Raw genomic sequence first — 25,226 nt, forward strand, 5'->3', positions numbered from 1 at the left:
CAATTAAAGCAATACGAGATATGCTTTCCCACAGTGCCTGGACATCGTTAAAAAGAAATGGCACAAATAGAAGCTCCACGGACCAGATGAAAGAGGAGACAAGGGCAGAGAGGCCAGGCTCCACAGCCAGAGGTACCAGGAGGGATCTGCCCCAGATAACTCCGTACCTGTCCCCTTCCCGAGACACTGAGTGGAAGCTCCATGGGGCAGCCAGAAGTTCATCCAAGATCTCCTGTGACAGGAGCTGCCAACCTGCCCTACATCTCCCTTGACACTCTGGAGAGTCCTGGGCTCTGGCCCCTCCACACAGCATTTCAGGAGCCCACCCATTACCTGGGGGGGGTTGTGCTGCCTTAAGTGATGGAGCTGGAAGGGACAGCAGATCTTTGCTTTCCAGCACTGGCTGGACATCCACTGAACACGTGAACTGCTGTGGAAAAAGAGCATTGGCAAGGCAGGATGGGTGCAGGAAGAAAGGAAAGGGCTGAAGGAGTATTTCAAATACTTTATTAAAAAAAAAAAAAAAATCCCAGTGAAAAAAACACAGTGCCTGAGCCTTTCTGTGAGTAAGAGGCACAGCCCCTGCCCCAGGGGCCATGCTCCTGACAGAAGGCAACTGGGCACAGGGCTCCAGCTGGGGAGCAGTCTCAGCTCTGATCAGCTCCTCTCTTAAAAAACATTAAAAAACAGTTGTGAGACTAAACTCTGTGGTGTTAAAAAGGACAGAGAAAGGAGGCTCTGCCAACCCTGTAAGACTGTGGCTGGAGAGCCCACACTCCTGCCTGGGGAGAGTCACGCTGCTCGTGGTGCACAGCAGCTTTTCTTCTTTAAAGAGAAAATAATGAACCAATCAACAGTAATTTCTTCCAAATTTCTCCGGCAGCCACAAATTTCACCAGCTGCTCACATAAACACGCTGTCTTCCCCACAGGAAATGCTCTTGCGGAAACCTGAGCCTTCCTTCTCTGCTAAACAACGTGCTTCAGATTCCCTGCAAACAAAAGGAGACAGAAAATGATATTTCCACTGATATTTCAGCCTGATGGAGTGGCCCAGCCAGGGCTGCCACTCCTATGCCTGATGGAGCAGGCAGCAATAGTGCAGACTCCAGCGTCAGTGCAGACGCCAGTCCCCGCTGGCCCCAGCTGCCCTTCTCCGAGCCAGACCCGGGCAACCACCAAAGGGAGACCCTGCCACCGCCTCTGCTGTGAGTTCCTCCTGTGGGATAATTGCTGTTTGGGGTTCATGGGCCACCTCCGGGGGGCACACGCTCACTCCATGCTGCCTTGTCCTTCCTCAGGGCTGGATGTGCTGCCAGGAGTGCTCAGCACAGATCCCTCCCTGCCAGCTCTGGAGTGATGCTGTTCCTCCTCCTGGACAGGTCAGAGGGGATGTCCCCTCCTTAGGATTGGCCTGTGCTTGGGAAAGGACACCCCTGGGCATCCACAGCCATCACAACTCTCACCCATCTTCTCCTACTCTGCTTCCAACACCAACACATCACAGCACGCACAGAGAGTGAATGAAAATGGTTGCCAAGCCCTGTCTTGGTGTCCCCAGCTCCTCCTGGGGACAAGGACAAGACAGATGGGCGAGCTGTGACCAAACACTTCCAAAGAAGCATTTCAACCACATTGAAGTCACCCATCTCCAAAGGACAGGCACAGTCCGGTCTGGAGGGTTTGCACCTCCTCCCAGGAGTTGGGTGAAGAGAAGGCTCAGGAGGACCTCATGACAGTATTTCAGTATTTGAAGGGCAGCTACAGAGAGAACACAGGCTCTCTCTCTTCACAAGGAACCACATGGAGAGGACAAGGAGCAACGGGTTTCACCTCACTGTAAGAAATAAATTTTTTTTACAGTGAGAACAATCAATCACTGGAACAACCTCCCCAGGAAGGCAGTTTTTTAAATGCAACTGGACAGGGTGCTAGATAATCTCAGGAAAGGTTGCATCAGATAGTCCCTTACAACCTAGGCTGTTCTATGATTCTAATAGGGACGAGCCCCTGTGCTCCTCTGCCCAGCCAGAGGAAAGGCAACAGTTTACGCTAACAGGGACCCAACAGCTCCGAGACATGTGCTACTAACACTGAGATTCCCAAGTGAAGCAGGAGATGTTGTACATGATGAGCAGTCAAGTGAATGTGGTTCATCTTTCTAGTGAGCGAGAAAGACCCCAATGACCTTTCCTGAAGTCTTCTCTAAAAAGACCTGTAAGCCTAAAGCAGGAGTGTTGGCCTGGACAACTCACCTTTGATGGAGTTTAGAATTTCTTGAATTCTCTGTGGCTCATTGCGATCTGGTCTGCAGCTCGGTGTGATCTCCAGCACATAATCAGGACCGTACTCTGTGAAGAACTGCAGGGGAGAGGAGAGGAGAGTCAGCAGAGAGATCTCTGGCTGGTTGAGGCTGGAGGGAAGGCTCCCCCATGGGTACCTGTTTATAAAAAGGCAAAAACATTTTCTCCATCTGAGGGGTGCTGTGGGAAAGTTATGGAAGATTGGTGAGGAGGACTGTAAACACGCTCAAGTGACTCGCATGTGGGGTGCTGGAAAACACATATATCACACTAATTGTTGCTTAGTTTTGTGTGTTCAACAAGTAGAACATCTGTACTTAGACAACATAGGCCTGGGATGGACTCAGGGGCATCTTATCGATCATGCTCTTCAACTGCCCTGCTGTTGGAGAGATCAAAGCACAGCAGAAAACTCTGCCTGCCTGAATCCTTGAAATACAGGCCCAAACAACAAGAGTGAGCTCTCTTGCTTTCTTGATAACGAGGACTCTCTCGCTAATAAGGACTCTCACTCCGCGATGCCTGCACCCTCTGCTTGACTGCCTCTGCCCAGGTGCTGCTTCAGAGGTTAGTGAGCTCTCTTGCTTTCTTGATAACGAGGACTCTCTCGCTAATAAGGACTCTCACTCCGCGATGCCTGCACCCTCTGCTTGACTGCCTCTGCCCAGGTGCTGCTTCAGAGGTTCCCTGATCCATTAGGTATTGAGATTAAATTTGTTCTCTGCCTTTAATCTGTGGTTTTGCAGTTGTTCCTGCACTCTGCCTGCATTGGCTCACACAGGTGCTCAACCACATCAAAGAAGTGCTTCTGCTGTGTCTGTGTCTACCTGAAGTTTTCAACTACTACCAATTCAAGGGCTTGGGAAGCAGAGCTCAGGGGTGCAGCCAAGAGCAGTCTCACCTCTATCCCAATGCTTTATTTGGGAAAGCTGTTGACACTCTTTTTACACATAGTTACCTGCAAACCTGATTTTTTTATGAACAAAATTCAAGATATCCTTCCTTTTGGCTTCCTTTTGGCACAGTGCTGCACTGACCTAACTGTGAAATACCTGCAAGGAGAAAAATCAGAGTACTTCAAGGTTAATAATGTGTCATTCCTGCCCGAGTGCTCCAACAGTGTGCAACTGAGCCTGAATGAGTAAACCTGCAATACATGGGCTCTACAGAATAATGCAGAATCACAAATTACTGCCAGCGGTTTTATTTCACAAGCACGCAGCACTGAGCAAAGAGGCAGATACACCAGGCTTAAAAATTCAGCAGTGAAGTTGCAATCGGTCCTGTTGCTACCCCTGGAGAGCTTCACCCCGTGGAGAGCTAGTCCAGACTTAAAGCTATGGTACCAAAGATAGGGAAATTCACAGCATCATAGTCTTCCAAGACGTCTTCCAAACGTAATGATGTACAACGCTGGGGTTTTCTTTAAAGGTGAGACTGGAGGTGGCATATCTGGCAACCAAAGACCAACATCCATCCCTAATGTTATCCACCCAAGGGTGTTAAGAGCTGGCTGATGTCATTGTGAGGCTGCTCTCCAAAATCTTTGAGAAGCCATGGAGATCGGGGGACATCCCAGAAGCCTGGAAGAAGGCTAATGACACCTAAAGGCTAATGATTGGGAAGACAGCACAGATTCACTAAGAGAAAATTGCACTTGACAGACCTGATCACCTTCTACAACAAAGTAACCTGCTCATTTGATGTGGGGCAAGCAGTGGCCCTGTCTACCTGGATTTCTCCAAGGCTTTTGACATGGTTCCCCACAACCTCCTGGAGAAACGGATGTGTTATGGTCCAGACAAGTGGTCTGTAGGGTGGGGAGGGAACCAGCTGACCCAGCACCCAGAGGGTGGTGGTCAATAGCTCCTGTTCAAACTGTCTACCTGTCACAAGTGAAATACTCCAGGGATCGATACTAAGGCCAACACTGTTTAATATCTTCAGAAGTGATCTGGGTGATGGGATCAAGTGTGCCCTGAAGAAGTTTGCTGATGATACCGAACTGAGTGGAGAAGCGAAAACTTTGGAAGGGAGAGCCACCCTTCAGGAAGATTTGATGTGGGGCAAGCAGTGGCCCTGTCTACCTGGATTTCTCCAAGGCTTTTGACATGGTTCCCCACAACCTCCTGGAGAAACGGATGTGTTATGGTCCAGACAAGTGGTCTGTAGGGTTGGGAGGGAACCAGCTGACCCATCAACCAGAGGGTGGTGGGCAATAGCTCCTGTTCAAACTGTCGCCCTGTCACAAGTGAAATACTCCAGGGATCGCTACTAAGGCCAACGCTGTTTAATATCTTCAGAAGTGATTTGGGTGATGGGATCAAGTGTGCCCTGAAGAAGTTTGCTGATGATACCGAACTGAGTGGAGAAGCGAAAACTTTGGAAGGGAGAGCCACCCTTCAGGAAGACCTGGACAGGCTGGACGAGTGCGCTAGATGGAACCTTGTGAAGTTCAACAAGGACAAGTCTCACACCTGAGAAAACATAATCCAGGAGTTCAGCACAGGCTGGGATCTACCCAGCTGCGGAGCAGCTCTGTGGAAAGGGACCTGAGGGTCCTGGTGACAACAAGCTCAATATGAGCGAACAGTGTGCTGTTGCAGCAAAGAAAGCCAAGGGGATGCTGGGTTGCATCAAGAAGGGCATCACCAGCAGAGATAAAGAAGTCATTATCCCACTCTACTCAGTGCTGGTCAGGCCACACCTGGAATACGGTGTTCAGTTTTGGACCCCACTATACAAAAGAGATGAGCGGAGGCTGGAGAGGGTCCAGAGAAGGGCCATAAATATGATCCAAGGACGGAAGTCTGAGTATGAGGAAAGGCTGAGAGAACTGGGTTTGGGTGTTCAGTTTTGGACCCCACTATACAAAAGAGATGAGCGGAGGCTGGAGAGGGTCCAGAGAAGGGCCATAAATATGATCCAAGGACGGAAGTCTGAGTATGAGGAAAGGCTGAGAGAACTGGGTTTGTTTAGCCTTGACAAAAGAAGGTTTAGGGGAGACCTTGTCACTACGTTCCAATATTTAAAGGGTGGCTACAAAGGAGATGGAGAGACTCCTTTATTACAAGGAGGCACATGGAAAAGACAAGGGGTAACAGGTACAAGTTACTCCTGGGGAGATTCCAATTGGACACAATAGGAAAATTTTTACAATGAGAACAATCAGCCAATGGACTAATCTCCCCAGGGAAGTGGTGGATTCCCCAGCATCCTGGAAACTGGTACTAGCCCAATATATCCCCTCACAGGTTATCTTTTACCAACCTTCTCACACAGAGAAACCCCACATTTCCTGCAGACAGCAAGACTTACAGGTTGTAATACGCAGGCTGGAGGCAACAGGCAAGGATAACCTACCCATGACTCCCAAACCGTTGAAGAGTACCCAGAAGACAGAAAACTCAGATGATGCAGACGGAGACTGCTGCACACGTGTGAGTTCTGTCTGTTACAAGGGTACGGACCTTTGCATCAACTGAAACCTTGGTGCTATGGACATCGGACCTGTCATCCTCATTCCATGAGGTGCCTAAAATTGCTCCAAGGAACTCAAGCCAAGATGGCAGAGCAGGCTCTCAGGTGTAATACCCCCACCTCATTTATGGTAGGCAGGATTTTAATGGACAGGATTAAAGCCCTTATCTTTACTGTTACCCCACGCAAGCTGCATATTGGATCACATCTTGGCATACAACCAAACATCCCTGCCTTGCTCCAAACCAGAAGCTCAGCCAATTCAGCCCTGTCAAGGACTGGATGAAGAGCAATGAATTACAGAAACCAAAAGAATGGCCCGAAACGTGCCACCCTGGAGAAGCAGCCACCTCCTTTCCTGCATGCACTCAGCAAGTCCCATAGAGCCCACTGTGCATGGCCAGCCGCTAGCCTTGCACTCTTCCTTTTACCCAGGGTCTTGCTTGGCAAGGACAGGTTTGGAGAAGTGCTGAACACCCACAGCTGCCCCCAGAACCAGATTAAACATCTAAGTACCATAATAATGCTGAATCCTCTCACAAACCAAGCCTTACATCTTACCAATGGGCAAACAGAGACATAGCAGGATATTTCTTGGCCACACATCACAGAAAACTGGAAAAGCACCCAGAGAAACTCTGTTCAGACTATTCTTTATACTCACCCCCCTGCATGTGCTATCAGCTACTTCGGCAGAAAGGAGTCAGGCAGACAGACTGACAGCTTCCTGGACAATACTGCTCACTTGACATGAAGGAGGTACTATCCTCCAGATTGTACACTCCCATGCTATTTAAGATCATCACAACATGTCAAGTGAGCGGAGAGTCCGGTGTCCGGGACAGGGAGAAAGAAAAACCCTTGCAGTAGATATAACCATGAGATAACTGTTTCTTATAGCACGTGGGGAAAAAAAAATCTCAGACGCATGGTTTGGGAAGAAAGCTCTTGCGGGTTGGGAAGGGGAAATGGTTTTTGCTACAGAGGGTTCAACTCCACTTCCCAATTCTCTTCAGGTCTGCAGAATAACTGTTGCCTTTTGGGACTTGCCGTCTGCCGGGCCAGGTGCCCAGCAGACACTTGAACATGCCCCAGTGCATCACCAAGAAACAACTAAAGGGCTTCACTTACAAGCAGGGCTTTGTGACAGCTTCCCGCCCTCCCCTCCATCCCCCAGCAATGCAGATTATCCCATTCCCTGCCCCAAGCCCTTTGCATCCCCCCCAGAGAGGCCTGGTCTCCTCTTTGCTCACTGCTGGGAGCAGTAGAGGCAGTCAGCGGGGTGGCGAGTGGAGCGGAGGTTGTTCAATAGGTATAAAGTGCTTTTTGTTCCCTTGACAGGGCTGAGATTCCACTTCTCCTGCTTCTAACTCTCCTGGGGTCCCCGGGAGGGGAGGGCAGGAGTTCAGGAATGTGACTGTGTTCAGTTTGCAGTATTTTAACAGGGCCACAGCTTGCCTCTTTGATCCCTGGCCACAAAAAGCACATAAGAGATTGAATTCAAGAACAAAGGCCTTTACAGGCCTACAGGGACTCTGACCCAGGACCTCCTCCCACAGCAGTGGTGGCCTGTACTGTCAGCACCCCCTGTGCTGGTCACTGGCATTTGGCTGCCAACACCTCCTTCCCCATCACATCATGTTTAAAAAGGGCCCTGCAAGCACCATACTGGGCCCAATACCAAACGTGCTGTCGGCTCACTGCTGCCTGGATGGACATATGCAGTCGGCACCTCACACAAAACTCTTGATTCCAGCAAGTGCAGCCAGAGCACATGATCACACAGAGGCAGAATCTCCCCGGCTGGGTGCAAAACAGAGCAACATGGTTAACTTCTCCCCAGGAAATAACCCCTAGGTGGGCAGCAGCAGCAGCCAGAAGGTTGGGGATGAGAGCTCACCTCGCCCCCCCCCACTGCCTCGCACCCCTAATTAAAGGATCATATTTAAGGATAACACCTCTCAAAAACCCTCTTGTATCTGTTTCTATAATGATGAATTTCCAGTTTCAACCCACACAAACACTTTACTTCCTCATGCACACTGGTCTGTGAGATCCTTAGACAAAGGCAAAACCATAATTCTCTGTAGTCACCGTAGGCTGGAACTGCTTTGCAAGTGCAGGTGTGTTTCTCTAGGGTCAGTAACATTGATCTGCTGTATGAGTCCTAGATCGCATGCCTCAAACCAGCCCCCTCAAGACTTCAAAAGCGCTAGCACTGGAACCGAGACAGCTCATGTGGCCCCATGGCCTGCAGCAAGGCTGCTGCTGGCCAGAAAAGCTCCAGAGTTGCGCCTGGTACTGTCTGTAAGTCAAAGAAATCAAATTTAAAGCCTTGAGAAAGGCCTGGCTCTTTCCTGGCAAAAGTGCACAGACATCCTAAAGAGCTCTTTGAGCAGACAGGTAACTCCCCCTCCCTATCCCCTCTGTAATTATCTGAGACTGGAGTTTATTGGTGCCTGAGACATCTTGCAAAAAGATGCAACAGCCTTGGGTTTTGGGAACAAGCACCCGCTATGCTGCTAGGACAGTGCGTTATTGTTACAGGAGTGTCTCAATAAAAGATTATTGAGCAGCAAGGATGCTGTTTGGATTAGGTAGAATGACTCGGCTCTTGCACAAGGAGAAGGAAGGGTTTGTCAGAGCTTTACCTCATGATCAGGGATCTCGGAGGACAGCGTTCTCCCAAGGATGACCCCAGTCAAGTATGTCCAGCAGCGAGCTGTGTTGGCAAGGTTGTAGCCTCCTGTCTCCAGCAAGAATTGTGATTTTGGAGGGGGAAGAATAGGGAAAGGGAAGAGAGAGAGAGATATTTTAGTGGAAGGAACAAATTGTGGAGGCCACACATGCATTTTACATGAATTCAGCTTATTTAATCCACTCAAGTTGTGCCCAAGAACTTCATTTTGAACCTGATGGCTACAGGAGGCCAGGTCCCAATGACACTGTACGCAAGGGCAGACCTCCCAGACTGAACTTCAGTTACAGCCAGCGTGGGACAAGACAGGCTTCTCCAGCCACCATCTTGGACCCTGCACAAGCCCCTGGCCCCAAGCACTGGGCTCTCTCCTGCCAACAAGGAGAGATGTTTGAAGGTACCGGGGGAAAAGTGCAAGGGCAGCAGTGGGGGCAGGGGATTTCTGATTTTTAGTGCATCTTCAACCCATGAAGCATAAAACACATTTCCAGCCATTTGCTGGTAAGCTCTTCAGCACAGCCATGTTTGACAGGACAAACATGAAGCTCATTAGGTCCCTATGGGAAGCCAGGGTCTGTTCATTGGGGTTAACAGCCTCTGCTCTCCTCTGGAGGAACCAAGCAGCCTTTAACTCAAGATCTTGGCGTCAGGACTGAGACTTGCACCTGCTGGATCAAGGATTTCAGGTCTGTGTGAAAACAGTATCATGCCAGAGCATCCTCCTGATGCTGCCCAGCAGCCACCCGGCTAAACCCCAGCCAGTGCTGAGCCCCAGGGCACAGGCTCAAGGAAGGGTTGCAGGAGGACAAACCTGATTCTTTGTGAACAGCTGCACTCACCTCCTCCCAGGATGAGAGTCGCCAGCTGCCACTGCAGGACGTACTTCAGACACTTGCCCACTCCCTCCGGCGTCATGTTGAAAGAGCACATAGGGTCTCCGGCGATGGTGTCTGCCCCCAGCTGCAGCACAACCGCGTCTGGATTGAAGGCGGCATACACCTCCTTCAGCACGCTGTGGGGAGGAGAAGCCATGAGGGTTACTGCAAATGCAGTTCAGAGGGATGCTGGTAGCGTAGTCCTAATCCCTCAGATCCACTGGTGCCTTTCTGTATTCTCTGCTCCCACCCCCTCTGCTCCCAGTTAACCCTCTGCCTCTTATACTCTCCTGCAGTAAGTTTAGCTCTCAAAGCGCTCACCACAAAGCAAAAGCATCACTGAGAGCACAGGGGAGGGGGATCTAGCCCTGAACATCTTGGTGGTAGCATCGAACCACACATTGACATTGGCCACCCTGGGCAGAAGGGCTACAAACCAAATCCAGGGGTTTTTTCTCCCCCGTAAAAGTCACAGTGAAGAGGGGGGTCTGGTGAGACAACATTCCTAAATGCTCAGACACCTCTCACCAGGACAGGATGAACACAGGAAGGCTCTGTTGAGGTTCTCACTCTCCTCTCTCCCATATGGCTCTTGGGGCAGAACTACATTTCCCCTGGCTGTAGCAGACACTGGTGTCCTCGAGACAGTTTATTAGAAGTATTCTCCCTTGCAGAAGGCAACTGGGCACGTCAAGCATCTAGCTTTGCTCCAGGAGATTTTTAGTGTTACGAACACTACAAAGGGAATAACCCTTTTCCCAGCACTGTGCTCCAAAGCCCAAAATACAAGGCAAATAATGGAGAAAACATGTTTCTTTCACGACAATGTTTTTATTTTGCTAAAGTAGAAACAGATGTGATCCCTTGAATAAATGTTTTTGCCTTTGTTAAGAGAACCTAAGCATCACCAGTTCTTATTTGATATGCAATTAGAAACTTCTGTGGTGCCAAACGAGAGCGCTGTTTATCCATGACAAAGAGCTTGCATTTACCAGTACTCACCTCAAGAAACTTAGCCAGTCACTGCACCCAAAGTACTACACTGAGCCCAGGGCGGTCTGTGTAGTCTCTGTGCTCTAAAATCCCATGTGAAAAAAACTATATCAGAGCAAGTGGGCTTACGTTTCACAGATCTGGTAATATTTCTCATCCTGAATGCCATCTTGAATAGGTACATTCACGCTGTAATAGCGACCTTTCCCCAGGCCAACATCTGTCACATCACCTGTGCCTGAAAAACAGAAACACCCCATGGTTTACTATGAGGTTAGCTATGGTTAACTATGGGGGAAAAGGGATCAGCAGCAAGAGAAACACATGGGATGTCTCAGATGAGAGCAGAGAGCCAGGTTCCTTGGCATGCTTACGGAGAGGTCCACTTGCCACCACCAATAAAAGAAGGGCTGGATGAACATGGTTCTTGCCCTTTGCTCAATTCTGTCATGCAGCTTTGAAGGGCTGTGGGCGGCTGTCCAGAACTCAACCACAATCAGGGAGAAATGCCAAATGTAGTTCAGTCCTCGTTCTCTCTCCTGGGTCGACAGGAGAGGCAGGGAGAAAGCTATACTGGACAGAAGGGATGGACTTGCCTCTGCTGGGACCTTGCCAGTGATGCAAGAACCGAATTAGCACAAACCTCACAAGTTCAACTTGCCTGGGAAAAATCCTGGTGAAAACTTGTGCAGAGAAACAGTCATGACTTTAGAGGTGAAACTAAAGGCATCTTCAACTCCTATCAGAAAATGTAAGAGAAAAAAGCTTTCATGCATCATTCACAAATGACAGAGTCTAAACACACAAATGAGTCACCTGATAAACACAGGGCACCAAACAGAGTGCTAAATAAATCCATTCTTAACATAGACTCAAATTCAACTGCAGCAAAGGTCACCACTGAAATAAATTTGGTGGGTCTCATGCTAATCAGCATGAATGGGTCTCGATACCTCAGCTCAGCACCCACATTAGCAGCACTCACTGCACTGCTTGGCCTGCAAGGCCGGGGGAGGGAGCTGAGGGGGGATGCCTTGGCCAGAGCTTGGCTCTGATTAGACCCAGAGCTACCGGGCTCTCTCGTTTTTTCTCAGTGCTGCTGTAGTTTAACACGTCTTGTCTTTTCTTTTCTTTAAAGACATTAAAATAGTGGGGGTGGTGAGGGAAAAAGAAGTGACAGGAAATTTAACAGAAACCAAATGTGGGGGGAAAACAGAGGAAAATGAAACACACCATAAAATTTAGGGAGTAGGACATTTAAATGGTGTTGAAATAACATCCCCGAAGGAGAGAGCATGGCCAGCTCTGGCTCTAGTTTTATAGTACCAAGCCTTCTTTTAAAAGCAACATTTACTGCTGACTGCTTCCCTCTCACTGTGGTGGCATTAAACTATTAAGCACTGTCAGCAGCTGTTCTGCCAGGATGGGAGACAAGGGACTGGGGAAAGTCCTTGCTGGAGAGCCCTTGGCAGAGGGGATTACCGAGATGGGAATGCACTGTTTGTTGCTTTAAGTAAAAAACTGCTGCCCAGACCCTCAAGAGAGGTCTGATGAGCAGCACAGGGCAAATCCAGAAAGCAGGACAAGGCAGAAACAGATTGAAGGAACTCGTACTGAAAGGAGGCAAAGCCACGGCAGTTGCTGCAGGTGAAGCCCTACTGCCCTGACAGGCCTTGACTTCTCCCATTCCTCCCTCTGAGTCTGTGTGTCTGGGCTGCTTGCAGCCTGCCCTGTGCCTTACCATCCCCATGATGCAAATCCAAATCAATATAAAGGACACGGTCAAATTTCTGGCGCAGCCGCAGGATCCCCAAGACAGCATCGTTCAGGTAACAGAAGCCAGAAGCTTCATCTCTGTGAAAACAGCATCTGTGAGGTTGAACATCGCCAATGCCATCACCCCCGATCTCAGCACTGTCACTTTTACTTTCAAGTATCCACCTCGCAGGGGTAGAGGAAGGCAAAGAGCCCAGTCAGTGCCCAGCAATGACCAAGGGACGGGTCAGGAGCAGCTCAAAGCGTGGCTAGAAAACACAGAGAACACAACTGCTCATGCCAATCACTTCTCAACCCTGGGCTTGCTGGCAGCTGGTAAAGCATCACTGGTTCTGCTGCAGAGAGGCCCTGGCCCATGGCGGGCTTGGCAGGGTACGCTGCCGTCGCTGGAGTTTGCAAACCACCATTACACCTCCAGAGTTTCTCTGCCAGGTCAGAAGAGGCACTGCAGCAAGAATAGAAACCTGTGTCCTCATGTACACGCTGTTAGGGTTAGACACGTGGTTCATGCTCATTTCTGGGGCTTCCCAGGAAACAGAACAGCACTGCAAAGGCCAGTTAGCTGGGGACAAGGGAGGGTGCTGTCTTGTCCGCATGTGCAGACAGGCCTCATGTTTTGGGAGACGGGAGACACAAGTTAAAATAAAACATATATCCATGGGAAACAGGGAAGCCGTGGGAACAAATTATTTTACCACTACAGAATCACAGGATTCGAGGACAAATTTTTGACTACTTCTCCTGTTATTCCTGCTGTTATTGACACTACAACTCAGAGCAAGCAGCCACCCAGAGACCACAGGGAAAACCAGACATCAGTCCTGCACCTTTTCAAACCTCTTATTAAGAAACAAAAAAAGCCACACAAAACAATTTGGGCAACACGTTGCCATGTTCCCATTCTCTTCCAAGCCAGGAGCGACACCGTTTGCCTCTCCACAGCCCTTCTCTACGGACTTTGCAAATTCAATTCTCACTTGAACTCCCAGAAATAACCAAGTACCAACGGATGGTGGGAAACTTCTGAATTTATCTGCCCCAGACTCGCAAGGCAGTCCACGATATCACCAAGACTGGGCAGTACCAGCCTACTTTCAGGCCTCTGCCCTACACTCTGCTTCTTTCCTATCTACCTCCTGCCTTCCCTCACCCCTCCCCACACCTTGCTCTCTTTCCAACTGGATGCCTGCATCCTGAGGGTTCACAGGGAGGCTGGGACCTAGGAAGCAGGGTTCAGACACGTGGTGACAAAACACAAGGGAAGAGATTGTTTTCTTACTTCTTTGCATGATGCCACCCTCCAGGCCAGTTAATCGCTACCTTGCACTTGCCGTCCAGCAGGCACTGGGCTGCAGTGATGGTGGCTCCTCCCACGGCTGCTGCGTACTCAAAGATCCCTTCCGTAGCCGGACAGTCATAACCTGTGGGCAAGAACCCATGCGTCAGATACAACAGGCCTTTTCCTCTGGTGGAAGCACACCTTTGTATTGAGCTCTCTCTGTTTAGCTGCTGCTCTTTCTGTTCCAGGCACAACCAAAAAGCCATGGCACAAAAAACCTCACAACAGGAATCAGATTCACACTCATGCAGCAGATTCAGGGAATGTAAGTAGGAAAAAAAAATCCACTTGGTTTGTGTGGCAAGGTTTTTGTAATGGAGGGAGCTGGGGCAGCTTCTGTGAGAAGACACCAAGAGCTGCACCCATGTCAGACAGAGATGGCTCCAAGACAGACCCACCGCCAGCAAGCGGCACTTCTGTGATAACATACTGAAGAAAGAGTAACAAATGCTGTGCAGCAGCTAGAAGAGAAAAGTCAGAATATGTGAGAGAAACAGCTCTGCAGAGGCCAAGGTCAGTGAAGAAGGAGAGGGAAGACGTGCTGCTGGCACCAGAGTAGGGTTCCCCTGCAGCCTGTGGTGAAGACCATGGTGAGGCAGGCTGTCACCCTGCAGCTCACAGAGTGAGGTGGGGAGCAGATATCCCTCTGCAACCCATGGACGTCCACGGCAGAGCATGCATCCCCCTGCGGCCCATGGAGGTCCATGGTTGGAGCACGTATCCCCCTACAGCTCCACGATGGAACATGTGGGTGCCCGAAGGAGACTGTGACCCCCATGGAGAGCCTTCGCTGGAGCAGGCTCCTGACAGGACCTGTGGCCACAGGGAGAGGAGCCCACACTGGAACAGGTTTTCCGGCAGGACTTGGGACCCCATGAGGGACCCACACTGGAGCAGCTCGTGAAGAACTGCAGCCCATGGGAAGAACCAGTGCTGGAGGAGCTCATGGAGGATTGTCTTCTGTGAGAGGGACCCCACACTACAGCAGGGGAAGGGTATGAGGAGGAAGGAGCAGCAGAGACAATGTGTGATGCACTGACAACCTCTATTCCCTGCCCTCCTACACCACTGGGGGGAAAAGGGGTAGAAGAGCTGGGAGTGAAGTGAGTCTGGAAAGAAGGGTGGATGAGAAGGAAGGTGATTTTAGTTTTGTTTTAAATTCTCTTTATCCTACTGTTACTAATTTAATTAATTTCCATAAGTTTGTTCTGCCCCTGACAGTAACTGCTGAGTGAGCTCACTGTCCTTACCTCAACCCATGATCTTTTCCATTGCATTTTCTCCCCTACCCTATTGAGGAGGGAGAGGGAGCATCTTGGTGGGCATCTGGTGGCCAACCACAGTTAACCCACCACAAACACCAAGAATCAAAACGTTTCCTTGCACTCAGATCATTCGCAGATGGGTCTTGAACCAGCTGCTGATCTGTGCGCCTGGCTAGCCCAGCCTTCTGGTCCCTCATACCAGTCTTGCAAAAGCATTCTCAGTTCTCCGGCTACTCTACCAGGCAAGCCCTGATACGGTCACTGGTGTGTCTCCCCCTAAAAACAGACATCCACAAAGGAGACAGGCCTAGGTATGCTGCAGATCTATAGCTAGAATATGATCTTCATATGAATATGACCTACTCCTACAGCAGCCTCCCTGGATCTGTTCCTCAGCAAGGCCTGACCCCACGGCTGCTCCTCTGCCCACGGACAGATCAGCTTCAGAAATGTAATGAGCAGATCTAGGGGAGATTCGTGGCATCAGCACAGAATCTGCACCACTGCCTCAATGCTGGGTTGTGGGGAGTGAGGAATTGTGGCGACGCGCTGCTGAGCGAGAGCTTGGCAGGTGTTCTTGCATTGATGGGAAGGAAGCCTTGAGAACAGTAAACAATGTCCTTACATGGTAATGTGAAGGCAATGTGAAATAGATAGCAAGCTAACAAAATAGGTAACAATATACCAAAACAAATAATAATGACTAATTAGCCAAGGTGCATGAACACTTATATGTAGCAAACTGTATTGCTCATAACGGCATGTGGACAGGTCCCCACAACCTATCTGTGTAGACACACAGCGCGTGATCAAAAGAGAGAAACTATATATGCTGTAAAAATGAAACACTAAATGTCTGATCTTCACCGCTTGGCAGAGTCCCTGCCCTTTGTTGCTGCACTGGGTCACTCCTCCTGAGACTAAGACAGCACCCACAGCCACCTTGCCTGCTTTGACCACTGCATTGCTCAGACTGTCTTAAGTCCAGGTGGGCAAGAGCCCTCCGCTCGAGACAAGAGCAAAGTCACCAGGCAAACAGCAGTTGCTTTGGTCCCTGGCTGTAGCTTCAGGCCATCGTTCACGTGTGCCCTCCATGACAGCAGGCTTGTGGAAGCCACTCTCAGCTACCCCCCAACCATGTCGGGGCCTTGTGTCCTACCGGAGAACCTCCAAGCAGCAGCAAGTGGCGCTGGCTCCCTGTAGGCAAGGGACAGGCTGAGCATAGGGAGCAGCAGCGGGAGGCTGACAGCACCCTCTGCTGGCAAGAGTGAAAATGCCAGCCAGACAGGCGACCGCTGGCTGACGAGGTCCAGCAACACCCCAAAGAGTGCTTCCCTCCACAAAAGCCCAGCTCACCCCTCCACCTAACCTCAACCCTGCAGCTCACAGAGTGAGGTGGGGAGCAGATATCCCTCTGCAACCCATGGACGTCCACGGCAGAGCATGCATCCCCCTGCGGCCCATGGAGGTCCATGGTTGGAGCACGTATCCCCCTACAGCTCCACGATGGAACATGTGGGTGCCCGAAGGAGACTGTGACCCCCATGGAGAGCCTTCGCTGGAGCAGGCTCCTGACAGGACCTGTGGCCACAGGGAGAGGAGCCCACACTGGAACAGGTTTTCCGGCAGGACTTGGGACCCCATGAGGGACCCACACTGGAGCAGCTCGTGAAGAACTGCAGCCCATGGGAAGAACCAGTGCTGGAGGAGCTCATGGAGGATTGTCTTCTGTGAGAGGGACCCCACACTACAGCAGGGGAAGGGTATGAGGAGGAAGGAGCAGCAGAGACAATGTGTGATGCACTGACAACCTCTATTCCCTGCCCTCCTACACCACTGGGGGGAAAAGGGGTAGAAGAGCTGGGAGTGAAGTGAGTCTGGAAAGAAGGGTGGATGAGAAGGAAGGTGATTTTAGTTTTGTTTTAAATTCTCTTTATCCTACTGTTACTAATTTAATTAATTTCCATAAGTTTGTTCTGCCCCTGACAGTAACTGCTGAGTGAGCTCACTGTCCTTACCTCAACCCATGATCTTTTCCATTGCATTTTCTCCCCTACCCTATTGAGGAGGGAGAGGGAGCATCTTGGTGGGCATCTGGTGGCCAACCACAGTTAACCCACCACAAACACCAAGAATCAAAACGTTTCCTTGCACTCAGATCATTCGCAGATGGGTCTTGAACCAGCTGCTGATCTGTGCGCCTGGCTAGCCCAGCCTTCTGGTCCCTCATACCAGTCTTGCAAAAGCATTCTCAGTTCTCCGGCTACTCTACCAGGCAAGCCCTGATACGGTCACTGGTGTGTCTCCCCCTAAAAACAGACATCCACAAAGGAGACAGGCCTAGGTATGCTGCAGATCTATAGCTAGAATATGATCTTCATATGAATATGACCTACTCCTACAGCAGCCTCCCTGGATCTGTTCCTCAGCAAGGCCTGACCCCACGGCTGCTCCTCTGCCCACGGACAGATCAGCTTCAGAAATGTAATGAGCAGATCTAGGGGAGATTCGTGGCATCAGCACAGAATCTGCACCACTGCCTCAATGCTGGGTTGTGGGGAGTGAGGAATTGTGGCGACGCGCTGCTGAGCGAGAGCTTGGCAGGTGTTCTTGCATTGATGGGAAGGAAGCCTTGAGAACAGTAAACAATGTCCTTACATGGTAATGTGAAGGCAATGTGAAATAGATAGCAAGCTAACAAAATAGGTAACAATATACCAAAACAAATAATAATGACTAATTAGCCAAGGTGCATGAACACTTATATGTAGCAAACTGTATTGCTCATAACGGCATGTGGACAGGTCCCCACAACCTATCTGTGTAGACACACAGCGCGTGATCAAAAGAGAGAAACTATATATGCTGTAAAAATGAAACACTAAATGTCTGATCTTCACCGCTTGGCAGAGTCCCTGCCCTTTGTTGCTGCACTGGGTCACTCCTCCTGAGACTAAGACAGCACCCACAGCCACCTTGCCTGCTTTGACCACTGCATTGCTCAGACTGTCTTAAGTCCAGGTGGGCAAGAGCCCTCCGCTCGAGACAAGAGCAAAGTCACCAGGCAAACAGCAGTTGCTTTGGTCCCTGGCTGTAGCTTCAGGCCATCGTTCACGTGTGCCCTCCATGACAGCAGGCTTGTGGAAGCCACTCTCAGCTACCCCCCAACCATGTCGGGGCCTTGTGTCCTACCGGAGAACCTCCAAGCAGCAGCAAGTGGCGCTGGCTCCCTGTAGGCAAGGGACAGGCTGAGCATAGGGAGCAGCAGCGGGAGGCTGACAGCACCCTCTGCTGGCAAGAGTGAAAATGCCAGCCAGACAGGCGACCGCTGGCTGACGAGGTCCAGCAACACCCCAAAGAGTGCTTCCCTCCACAAAAGCCCAGCTCACCCCTCCACCTAACCTCAGCTCCCGCAAAAAAGCATCCTGGGCCTGATAGTCATTTATCTCTCGCTGAAGGTATGCATCCTTACCCAGTCCATACTCCACTGACTCCGGATGGTCGTCATCTCCCTCCTCACTGACCTTCTGCAGATGCTGCAGGTAGGCGTCCGTGTGGAAGCTTGCCATCTCCTCCATGGAGGCCACTTTTGGCTTGACTATCCTGGGCAGAGAAGAGAAAGGGAGCGCTTCAGGTTCCAGCTCCAGGGTTCGGCTGGAATGACCAGCTTTAACCTCCTTGCACAAGGAGCCTTCTTTTGGCAGTTACTGTTGAAAAAGCAAAAAGCCCCTCCTCCTTCCATGTTGAAAAAGCAAACAAAAGCACTGGACTGTCACTTTGAGTGAGAAAGCCGCTCAGCTGAGCTGGAGTAGACCTTTTCACCACCTTGGCACTGTCTGCTATGCCCACCCTGACAAGGAACACCTGCAGGTGCTGCCTGCATCAACCTTTCCACTTTGCCTCAAGGTTTTTTCCCCTTTTCTGCATGTTCTCCCAGTTTGAGCAACCCACAGCAGATCCAACATTCTGGTTACACACAGAGGAAATATCAGAATGAGACCACCCAGGCTCAGCCCAGCATGGCGGCAGGACACCAGCCTGCTGGGTCAAGAGCTGAGCAGCACCTCCGACATGCTCTTAACTCCACCTGCATTCAGAGACTGCCTCTGTCCTCAGCAACTTTCACATCACCTTTCTCGGGTTTGGGTGCTTTGCAATCCGTCTAAATAAATCTTGTGGCACGTTGAAGCCCTCTCTAAACCTCAGACTCTGGAGGCACAGAGGCAACACAGTACAGCTCCACTGCTACAGAAAGGATGCAAGGAGCTCCTAGCTGGAGGCCAGCCCAGGTGCCAAGTACTTCTCACCCCAAGCCAGGGTGAATAGGCTTTGGGTCCATCTCAGTAATGGTGCCCACAGCGATTTCCTAAGCACACTGTACCAAAATGATCAGAAAGGAAAAAATCCTTTAAAAAAAAGGCCCAGTAGGACTTTCTGGCCCTGTTGGAGTGTGGGATTTTTTTAAGTTTTTATGAGACTCTACATAAAAGAGGCTGAGCTAAGCCTTTTCTTTCCCTTCATATCCCCCAGTGTCAAGAGCCTAATGGGGTTGGAGGGTTCTCACTCTTCCGCCTCAGACCTCATCTTGTCTTCTCTCCTGAACAGGACCAACACCTCACAAAAAGTCTCCCAAATCAATCACAACATAGCAAAACGATATGGCTTCTCTCAGCATCAGCACAGGCCAGTGTTCAGGCACAGATTCAGAGCAGAACCAACAAGGATGGTTTCTATGCCGTCACTTCTGCTCAGAGCCATAAGAGCAGCGTACTCTATGGAGAAAGCACAAGACAATTTGTATTCCATTGGACTACAAAAGGTAACCGTAAATTACACTTGCCAAAATTACCATAATCTTGTCCAGTTAGCAAAACAGGCAGACTTTCCTTAGATCCTAGAAATACACACTGCATGGGCTCCTAAAAATCACATTGCCAGCAGGGACAGCGTAAGACCTGCAGTTACTTGGTATCTTCCAAACCTCAGCAGAGAAAAAACTGTTCTTTTCACAGAAAATGGGAACACTTACTTCATCTGGTCGAGTAAGGAATATGCTTCAATCAACGAGTGTACCATACTGGCCTAAAAAGAGAAGACGACCACCATGAGATAGCTCTAGTGCAGGTGACAGACACACAGCCACCGGGAGCTACATGACCTGGAGGGAAGGCGTTGGCGTGACTCTCCCAGTAGCACAGCTGAACCGGCAGCTGCCTCAGCTGGGTGCCCAGACAGGGGATCCCCCCGGAACTGTGCAGCACAGTAGTGTCTACAGGGCGTTCCCACTGCCTCGGAAAATGGACGGCAGCGCTCAGCTTCTCGAGAAGGGGCACCAGGAACTGCCACTTCTGCGTCCCAGCCCCCCGCCGCCCCTTCCCCCAAGCTCCCCACAACCTCCCGCTGCCCACAGCCTCCCCAAAGCCTCGGGGCTCCTCTCTGACCCCAGGCCTCACCACCGCGATGGTGAGGCTCCCGATGCCGGCAGCCTTCCCAGCGGCCCTGTGAGGGGAGAGACGAGCTCGCCCCCCGGCAAGGGCCCCGCCGCCGCCCCTTCCCCCAAGCTCCCCCACACCCTCCCGCTGCTCCCGATGCCGGCAGCCTCCCCAAAGCCCCGGGGCTCCCCTCTGACCCCAGGCCTCACCACCACGTTCCCAACGCCACCACGCCGGGGTCCCACAGGGCCCGTTAACACCACCACCACCCTTTCCCCGCCAGCCCCCACGGTGCGGCGCTGACCCGCTTGGGCACTTTGCAGAGGGAGTCGCAGAGAGCCACGTACTCCGCGCTATACACATAGACTGGCGGGGTCGCTGCCGCCACCGCCATCAGAGCCGCCACGCCGGGCCGGGCCGCCCGGGGCACGCCACGGCGGACACTTCCGGCCGCGGGGCACGCCGGGAGGCGCCGCGCCGCCGAGGCACGCCGGGAGCTGTAGTCCACACACACTCGCCATAGGAGACGTTTTATTGGGGGTCCCCACCGGCCGCAGGTCGTGGGGTGGATTATCTTTAAAAATGTAACAACGGTCATTAAAAACGCACCCCTCGCCGGAGGAGCTGTCCTGGTTTGAGGCCCAAACACGGCCAGAGCCCCGCTGGCTCCCGAACCAGCTCCCTCCCAGGTTTCTCTGGAGGAAGGGAGAAGTGGAGCAGGGGCTACAGCCCCCTCTGCCCGGACAGGGCTCTCCAGGTGTGGAAGGATCAGCGGGAAACAATTACAGAGTATCGGCCACCTCAGGAAGTGGCTCTGAGACAACACAGGAGCTTAAACCGGCTACAAGATCACAAAACACACCAAGGGGAACTGCTCCGGAGCTGGCCTGATGCGCAGCAAAGCAGCAGGTCTTGGCCCACAGAGCCACAGCCTCCTCCATGCCCATAAAAGCATCCCGGGGAACGAGCAGGAGCATGGTGACTGGAGCAGGCAACCAGAGTACAGCGTGGCAGCGCACATGGGAAGGGGACAGTGACCCTACCAGCTCCAGGGTTGAGCTCAGTCGGTGGCCGTCACCGTCTCAGGAGGTCAACTGTGGTACCCACCAGGCAGAAAGCCATGTCCCCAGCACTCGCCAGAATGCATGTGGCAATCCAGACAGAGCTCCCATGAAAACATGCAGCCACCCAGGTCTCAGCCTGCAGGGAGTGCCAGAGCCTGTCACTGGTGACAGATGACAGCTGCTGGAACAGTCATGTGAGGTGTGACCAGGGGGAGGATCTGCTCAGTCTGGTGGCAGAGGTACAGGAGGAAGTAGAAAGTCTGAGGAGCATCAGCTCCTCAGAGATAGACTGGTAGAACCATGTTCTGCCCTCCCTGAGACGGAAACGGGAACAGCCACCAGGAAAAAACCAAGATCAAGAGGGTCCTGCATCCTCCTCCCCACGCAGGCTGAAGACAGCAGTTTAAAAGAGAGGAGGGAATAGAGGCAAGTCCACACTCAGAGTGGCAGGTGAACCCCCTCCTTGCCCACCTCACCTTCCCAGGTGCCTGTGTCCAACAGGTATACAGCTCTGGATGTGGAAGGGCACTGCATGGATGTTGATGTGGATGACAGTGCATATTCACCAGAGGTGCTGCCAAGGTCAGAGAGGCTGACGCCTGTACCACAACCACCTCCACAAAGAAGACGACAGGTTATAGTTGTAGGCAGCTCCCTTCTGAAGGGAACAGAGGGTCCAATATGGCAGCCAGACCCTCCTCTCAAAGTCTGCTGCCTCCCTGGAGCCTGCATTAAGGCTACCACTAGGAAACTTCCTAGTTCGATATAGCCCTTGGACTATTACCCACCACTGCTCCTCCATGTGGGTGGCGAAGCAGCCACAATGCATAGTCCAAGGGGGATCAAAAGAGACTTCTGGGCTTCGGGACAGTTGGTAAGGGAATCTAGAGCACAGGTTAGTTTTTCCTCTCAGGACAGACTGGGTTTTCCTATTTCTTCCAATGCTGGTGTTGATGGACAACAACATTGAAAGAAAGTCAGATCCAGACTATTAATATGTCGCTCCGTGGCTGGTATTACTGCCACAATTTGGGATTTTTCAATAATGGGACGGCCTGCATGGTGCCAGGCATGCTGGCATCAGTTAGGCTTCGCCTTTCTGAAAGGGGGAAGAGGGTCTCCTTCTCATGAGCTAGTGGGGCTCATTGACAGAGCTTTAAACTAGGCTTGAAAGGGGAGGGGGATAATATCAGGCTCGCCCGTGACAAGCTGTGGAACAACATGCCAAGGTTAGAGGGACGGGGTACCAGTAAGGGCCCTCAGGCAATTCAGGAGACTTCTGGAGTGTATCGAGGATAACTTCTTCAGGCTGGCGATAGACACCCCCACCACAGGAGATGCGACACTGGACCTGATGGTCACCAACGCAAGTAAGCTAATTGGTGATGTCAAGATTGGAAGCAGCCTGGGCTGCAGTGATCATGCACTGGTGGAGTTCACAGTCCTAAGAGTTAAGTCAGGACCCTGACTTTCATGAAAGCAAAATTCCAGCTCAGGAATTCCGGGAGTCAGTCAACAGACGCTCTGGGAAACTGCCCTCAGGGGCAAAGGAGCAGAACAGAGCTGGCAGATCTCAATCCCCAGATGTAAGAATCAGGAATGGAGGGCAAGAGACCAGCATGGTTGAGTCGAGACCTGCTGGTCAAACTAAAGGGCAAGAAGGAAATACACAGGGCCATCCTGGGACCGGTACGGTTCAATATCTTCATCAATGACATAGACAGTGGGATGAGTGCACCCTCAGCAAGTTTGTGGATGACACCAAGCTGAGTGGTGCAGTTAACATGCCTGAGGGATGGGATGCCATCCAGGAGGGACCTGGACAGGCTCAAGAAGTGAGCCCCTGTGAACCTCATGAGGTTCCACAAGGCCAAGTGCAGTCTCCTGCACATGGGTCAGGGCAACCCTCACTATCAGCACAGTCTGGGGCTGAAGGGATAAGAGAGCAGCTCTGAGGAGAAGGGCTTAGGGGTGCTGGGGAGTGAAAAACTGGACATGAGCCAGCAATGTGCGCTCGCAGCCCAGAAAGGCCCCTGCATCCTGGGCTGCATCCCCAGCAGCGTGGCCGGCAGGGGGTGCGGGTGGGGTGGATTCCGCTCCGCTCCGCAGATTCCCTCTGCTCCACTCTGGGAAGACCCCAGCTCTGGGACCACCAACATCAGAGGGACATGGACCTGTTGGAGCAGGGCCAGAGCAGGCCACAGAGATGCTCCAAGGATTGGAGGCACTCCGCTGTGAGGACAGGATGAGAGAGTTGGGGTTGTTCAGCCGGGAGAAGAGAAGGCACTGGGGAGACCTTAGAGCCCCTTCCAGTCCCTAACAGGGTTCCAGGAAAGATGGGGACAAACTTTAGCAGGGCCTGTTGTGATAGGGCAAGGGGTAATGGCTTTAAACTAAAAGAGGGAAGATTTAGACTAGACATAAGGAAGAAATGTTTTACACTGAGGGTAGTGAAACACCAGCACAGGTTGCCCACAGACGTGGTAGATACCCCATGCCTGGAAACATTTAAGGTCAGGTTGGACAGAGCTCTGAGCCCGAGACCACTAGCAAAGTGGTCTAGTGGAAGGTGTCGCTGCTCACAGCAGAGGGGTTGGACTAGATGACCTTTTAAGGTCCATTCCAACCCAAACTATTCTATGATGCGATAGTCAACAGACCGCTCCCCCACCACTTTGTGATGAGTGTGCCTGATCCCCATAATTCCAACTGCATTATCCTATGTGGGGTTTGACCAGCAGGATAGAGCAGATCCGGGACCTACTCTGAAGTTGCCACCCCTCTCCTGTGCAAGGCTGTGGGAACTGGGACAGAGGCCACAACTGAATGTTAAGAGCACGTCTGTGATGGCACAGCTAACGCTGAGCCATGCAGCTAGCTCAGAGCTGCTTCACAGGACACGTATCCACTCGGGAACCTGCAACTTAGCCATCAGCAACACTGCCAGAGACAGAGCAGAGGGCACAGAGGGACTGCCACCAGCATCCCTCAGGCAGCCAGAAACCCTGTGCTCACAGTGTGGTGGTAGCAGGGGACTGTTCCCACCTTGGGATGCTCCTGGCTCCCATAGCCACCCAGCTGTGCACCTCCTCCCCTGAGGGAGACATGATGGGTGCCTGTGTCCAAGCAGCACAGTGGTGGCCAGGCTGGACTATTTTGATTTTGGGTGTGCTGGGAGAGGCTCAGGTGACATTTTCCTAACTAAGCTTTTCTATTAGCAGCAGGAAGAGCAAGAGCTCCAGCCTACACTAGTATAACCCTGTGGATTTGGAACAAAAAGCAGCACAGAACAGGTTAAAAACCTCAAATCTGCTTGAGGCAGGGAAAGCTTGAGCTGCAGTGCAAAGCACACATGCTTGGTGAGGGGGCCCTTTCCACCTCCTTCAAACACAGGCCCCTTTGGGGGCAATGGCCCAGGAGGAACCGTGCAGACACATCTAACACAAACAGGCTTCAAAGCTCAGCCTTTCCCTGCCAGCCCTCGTTCTGCAGGCAGACACAGGTCAGCTTAGCACATATGCCTCCTGCGGAGCTTTTTGGGAGAGCCCTCACCCACTGAGAGGCCGGGACTGGGAGGAGAGATGGCCACACAGGCTGCCTGCACACTAACCTAAAGCCCATCTTTAAAAGCTGTATGAAACAACCCTCCTGTAGCATCTGTGGACTGAGGAGAGGAGCTGTGAGAGCTACTGCATGGAGCAGCCGTCGGTGGGCAGGAAGTCGTACACGTACATGGCCACCGACTTGGACAGGTAGGTCATGGTGCCGAACCGGCCGCTTGGAGCACTGTCGTACAGCAGCCTGCAGATGCCCGTCACAGGGTCCCTCTCCAGCATGTGGTCGTCGGCACCCAGGGCTTTCTGGACAGGGGAGGAGAAAGGCAGCATTAGGAATAAGGGCAGACCCCTCACCAGCTTCTACCCCCCTATCCTCCGTTGTACTCAGTGTGACACACAGATGGTGAGCAGCAGGAAGAGGATGCTACATCTTTGCTATGCCCCA

At 51.6% G+C, this 25,226-nt stretch overlaps 2 protein-coding genes across 11 annotated transcripts in view; both read right to left on the reverse strand.

Moving 5' to 3' along the window:
* HDAC8 (histone deacetylase 8) lies at positions 1-25,040 on the reverse strand. Of its 4 annotated transcripts, none has more exons than XM_014956005.1 (11): positions 20,465-23,539; positions 19,758-19,810; positions 18,201-18,331; positions 13,404-13,545; positions 12,090-12,202; positions 11,010-11,087; positions 10,478-10,586; positions 9,320-9,492; positions 8,434-8,528; positions 2,255-2,360; positions 1-991 (listed from the first exon to the last, which is right to left on the reverse strand). In XM_014956005.1, the coding sequence occupies exons 1-11, from the start codon at positions 20,756-20,758 to the stop codon at positions 969-971; spliced, it is 1,317 nt and encodes a 438-aa protein (XP_014811491.1). In that variant the 5' UTR covers positions 20,759-23,539; the 3' UTR covers positions 1-968. The 4 variants fall into 4 exon arrangements, with proteins under 4 accessions (XP_014811491.1, XP_014811494.1, XP_014811492.1 ...); XM_014956008.1 differs by lacking the exon at positions 20,465-23,539 and adding an exon at positions 24,957-25,040 and having other exon boundaries at positions 4-991; XM_014956006.1 differs by having other exon boundaries at positions 4-991; positions 20,370-20,470.
* PHKA1 (phosphorylase kinase, alpha 1 (muscle)) overlaps positions 23,646-25,226 on the reverse strand; it is a 20,244-nt gene continuing 18,663 nt past the window's right edge. For all 7 annotated transcript variants that reach the window (XM_014956002.1, XM_014956000.1, XM_014955999.1 and 4 more), the window contains one exon: positions 23,646-25,084. In XM_014956002.1, the coding sequence (XP_014811488.1) occupies positions 24,911-25,084 (174 nt within the window). In that variant the 3' untranslated portion in view covers positions 23,646-24,910. The remainder of the gene's footprint in view (positions 25,085-25,226) is intronic.

This window comes from Calidris pugnax, unplaced genomic scaffold, assembly GCF_001431845.1.
Source record: "Calidris pugnax isolate Ruff unplaced genomic scaffold, ASM143184v1 scaffold281, whole genome shotgun sequence".
NCBI lineage: Eukaryota > Metazoa > Chordata > Aves > Charadriiformes > Scolopacidae > Calidris > Calidris pugnax.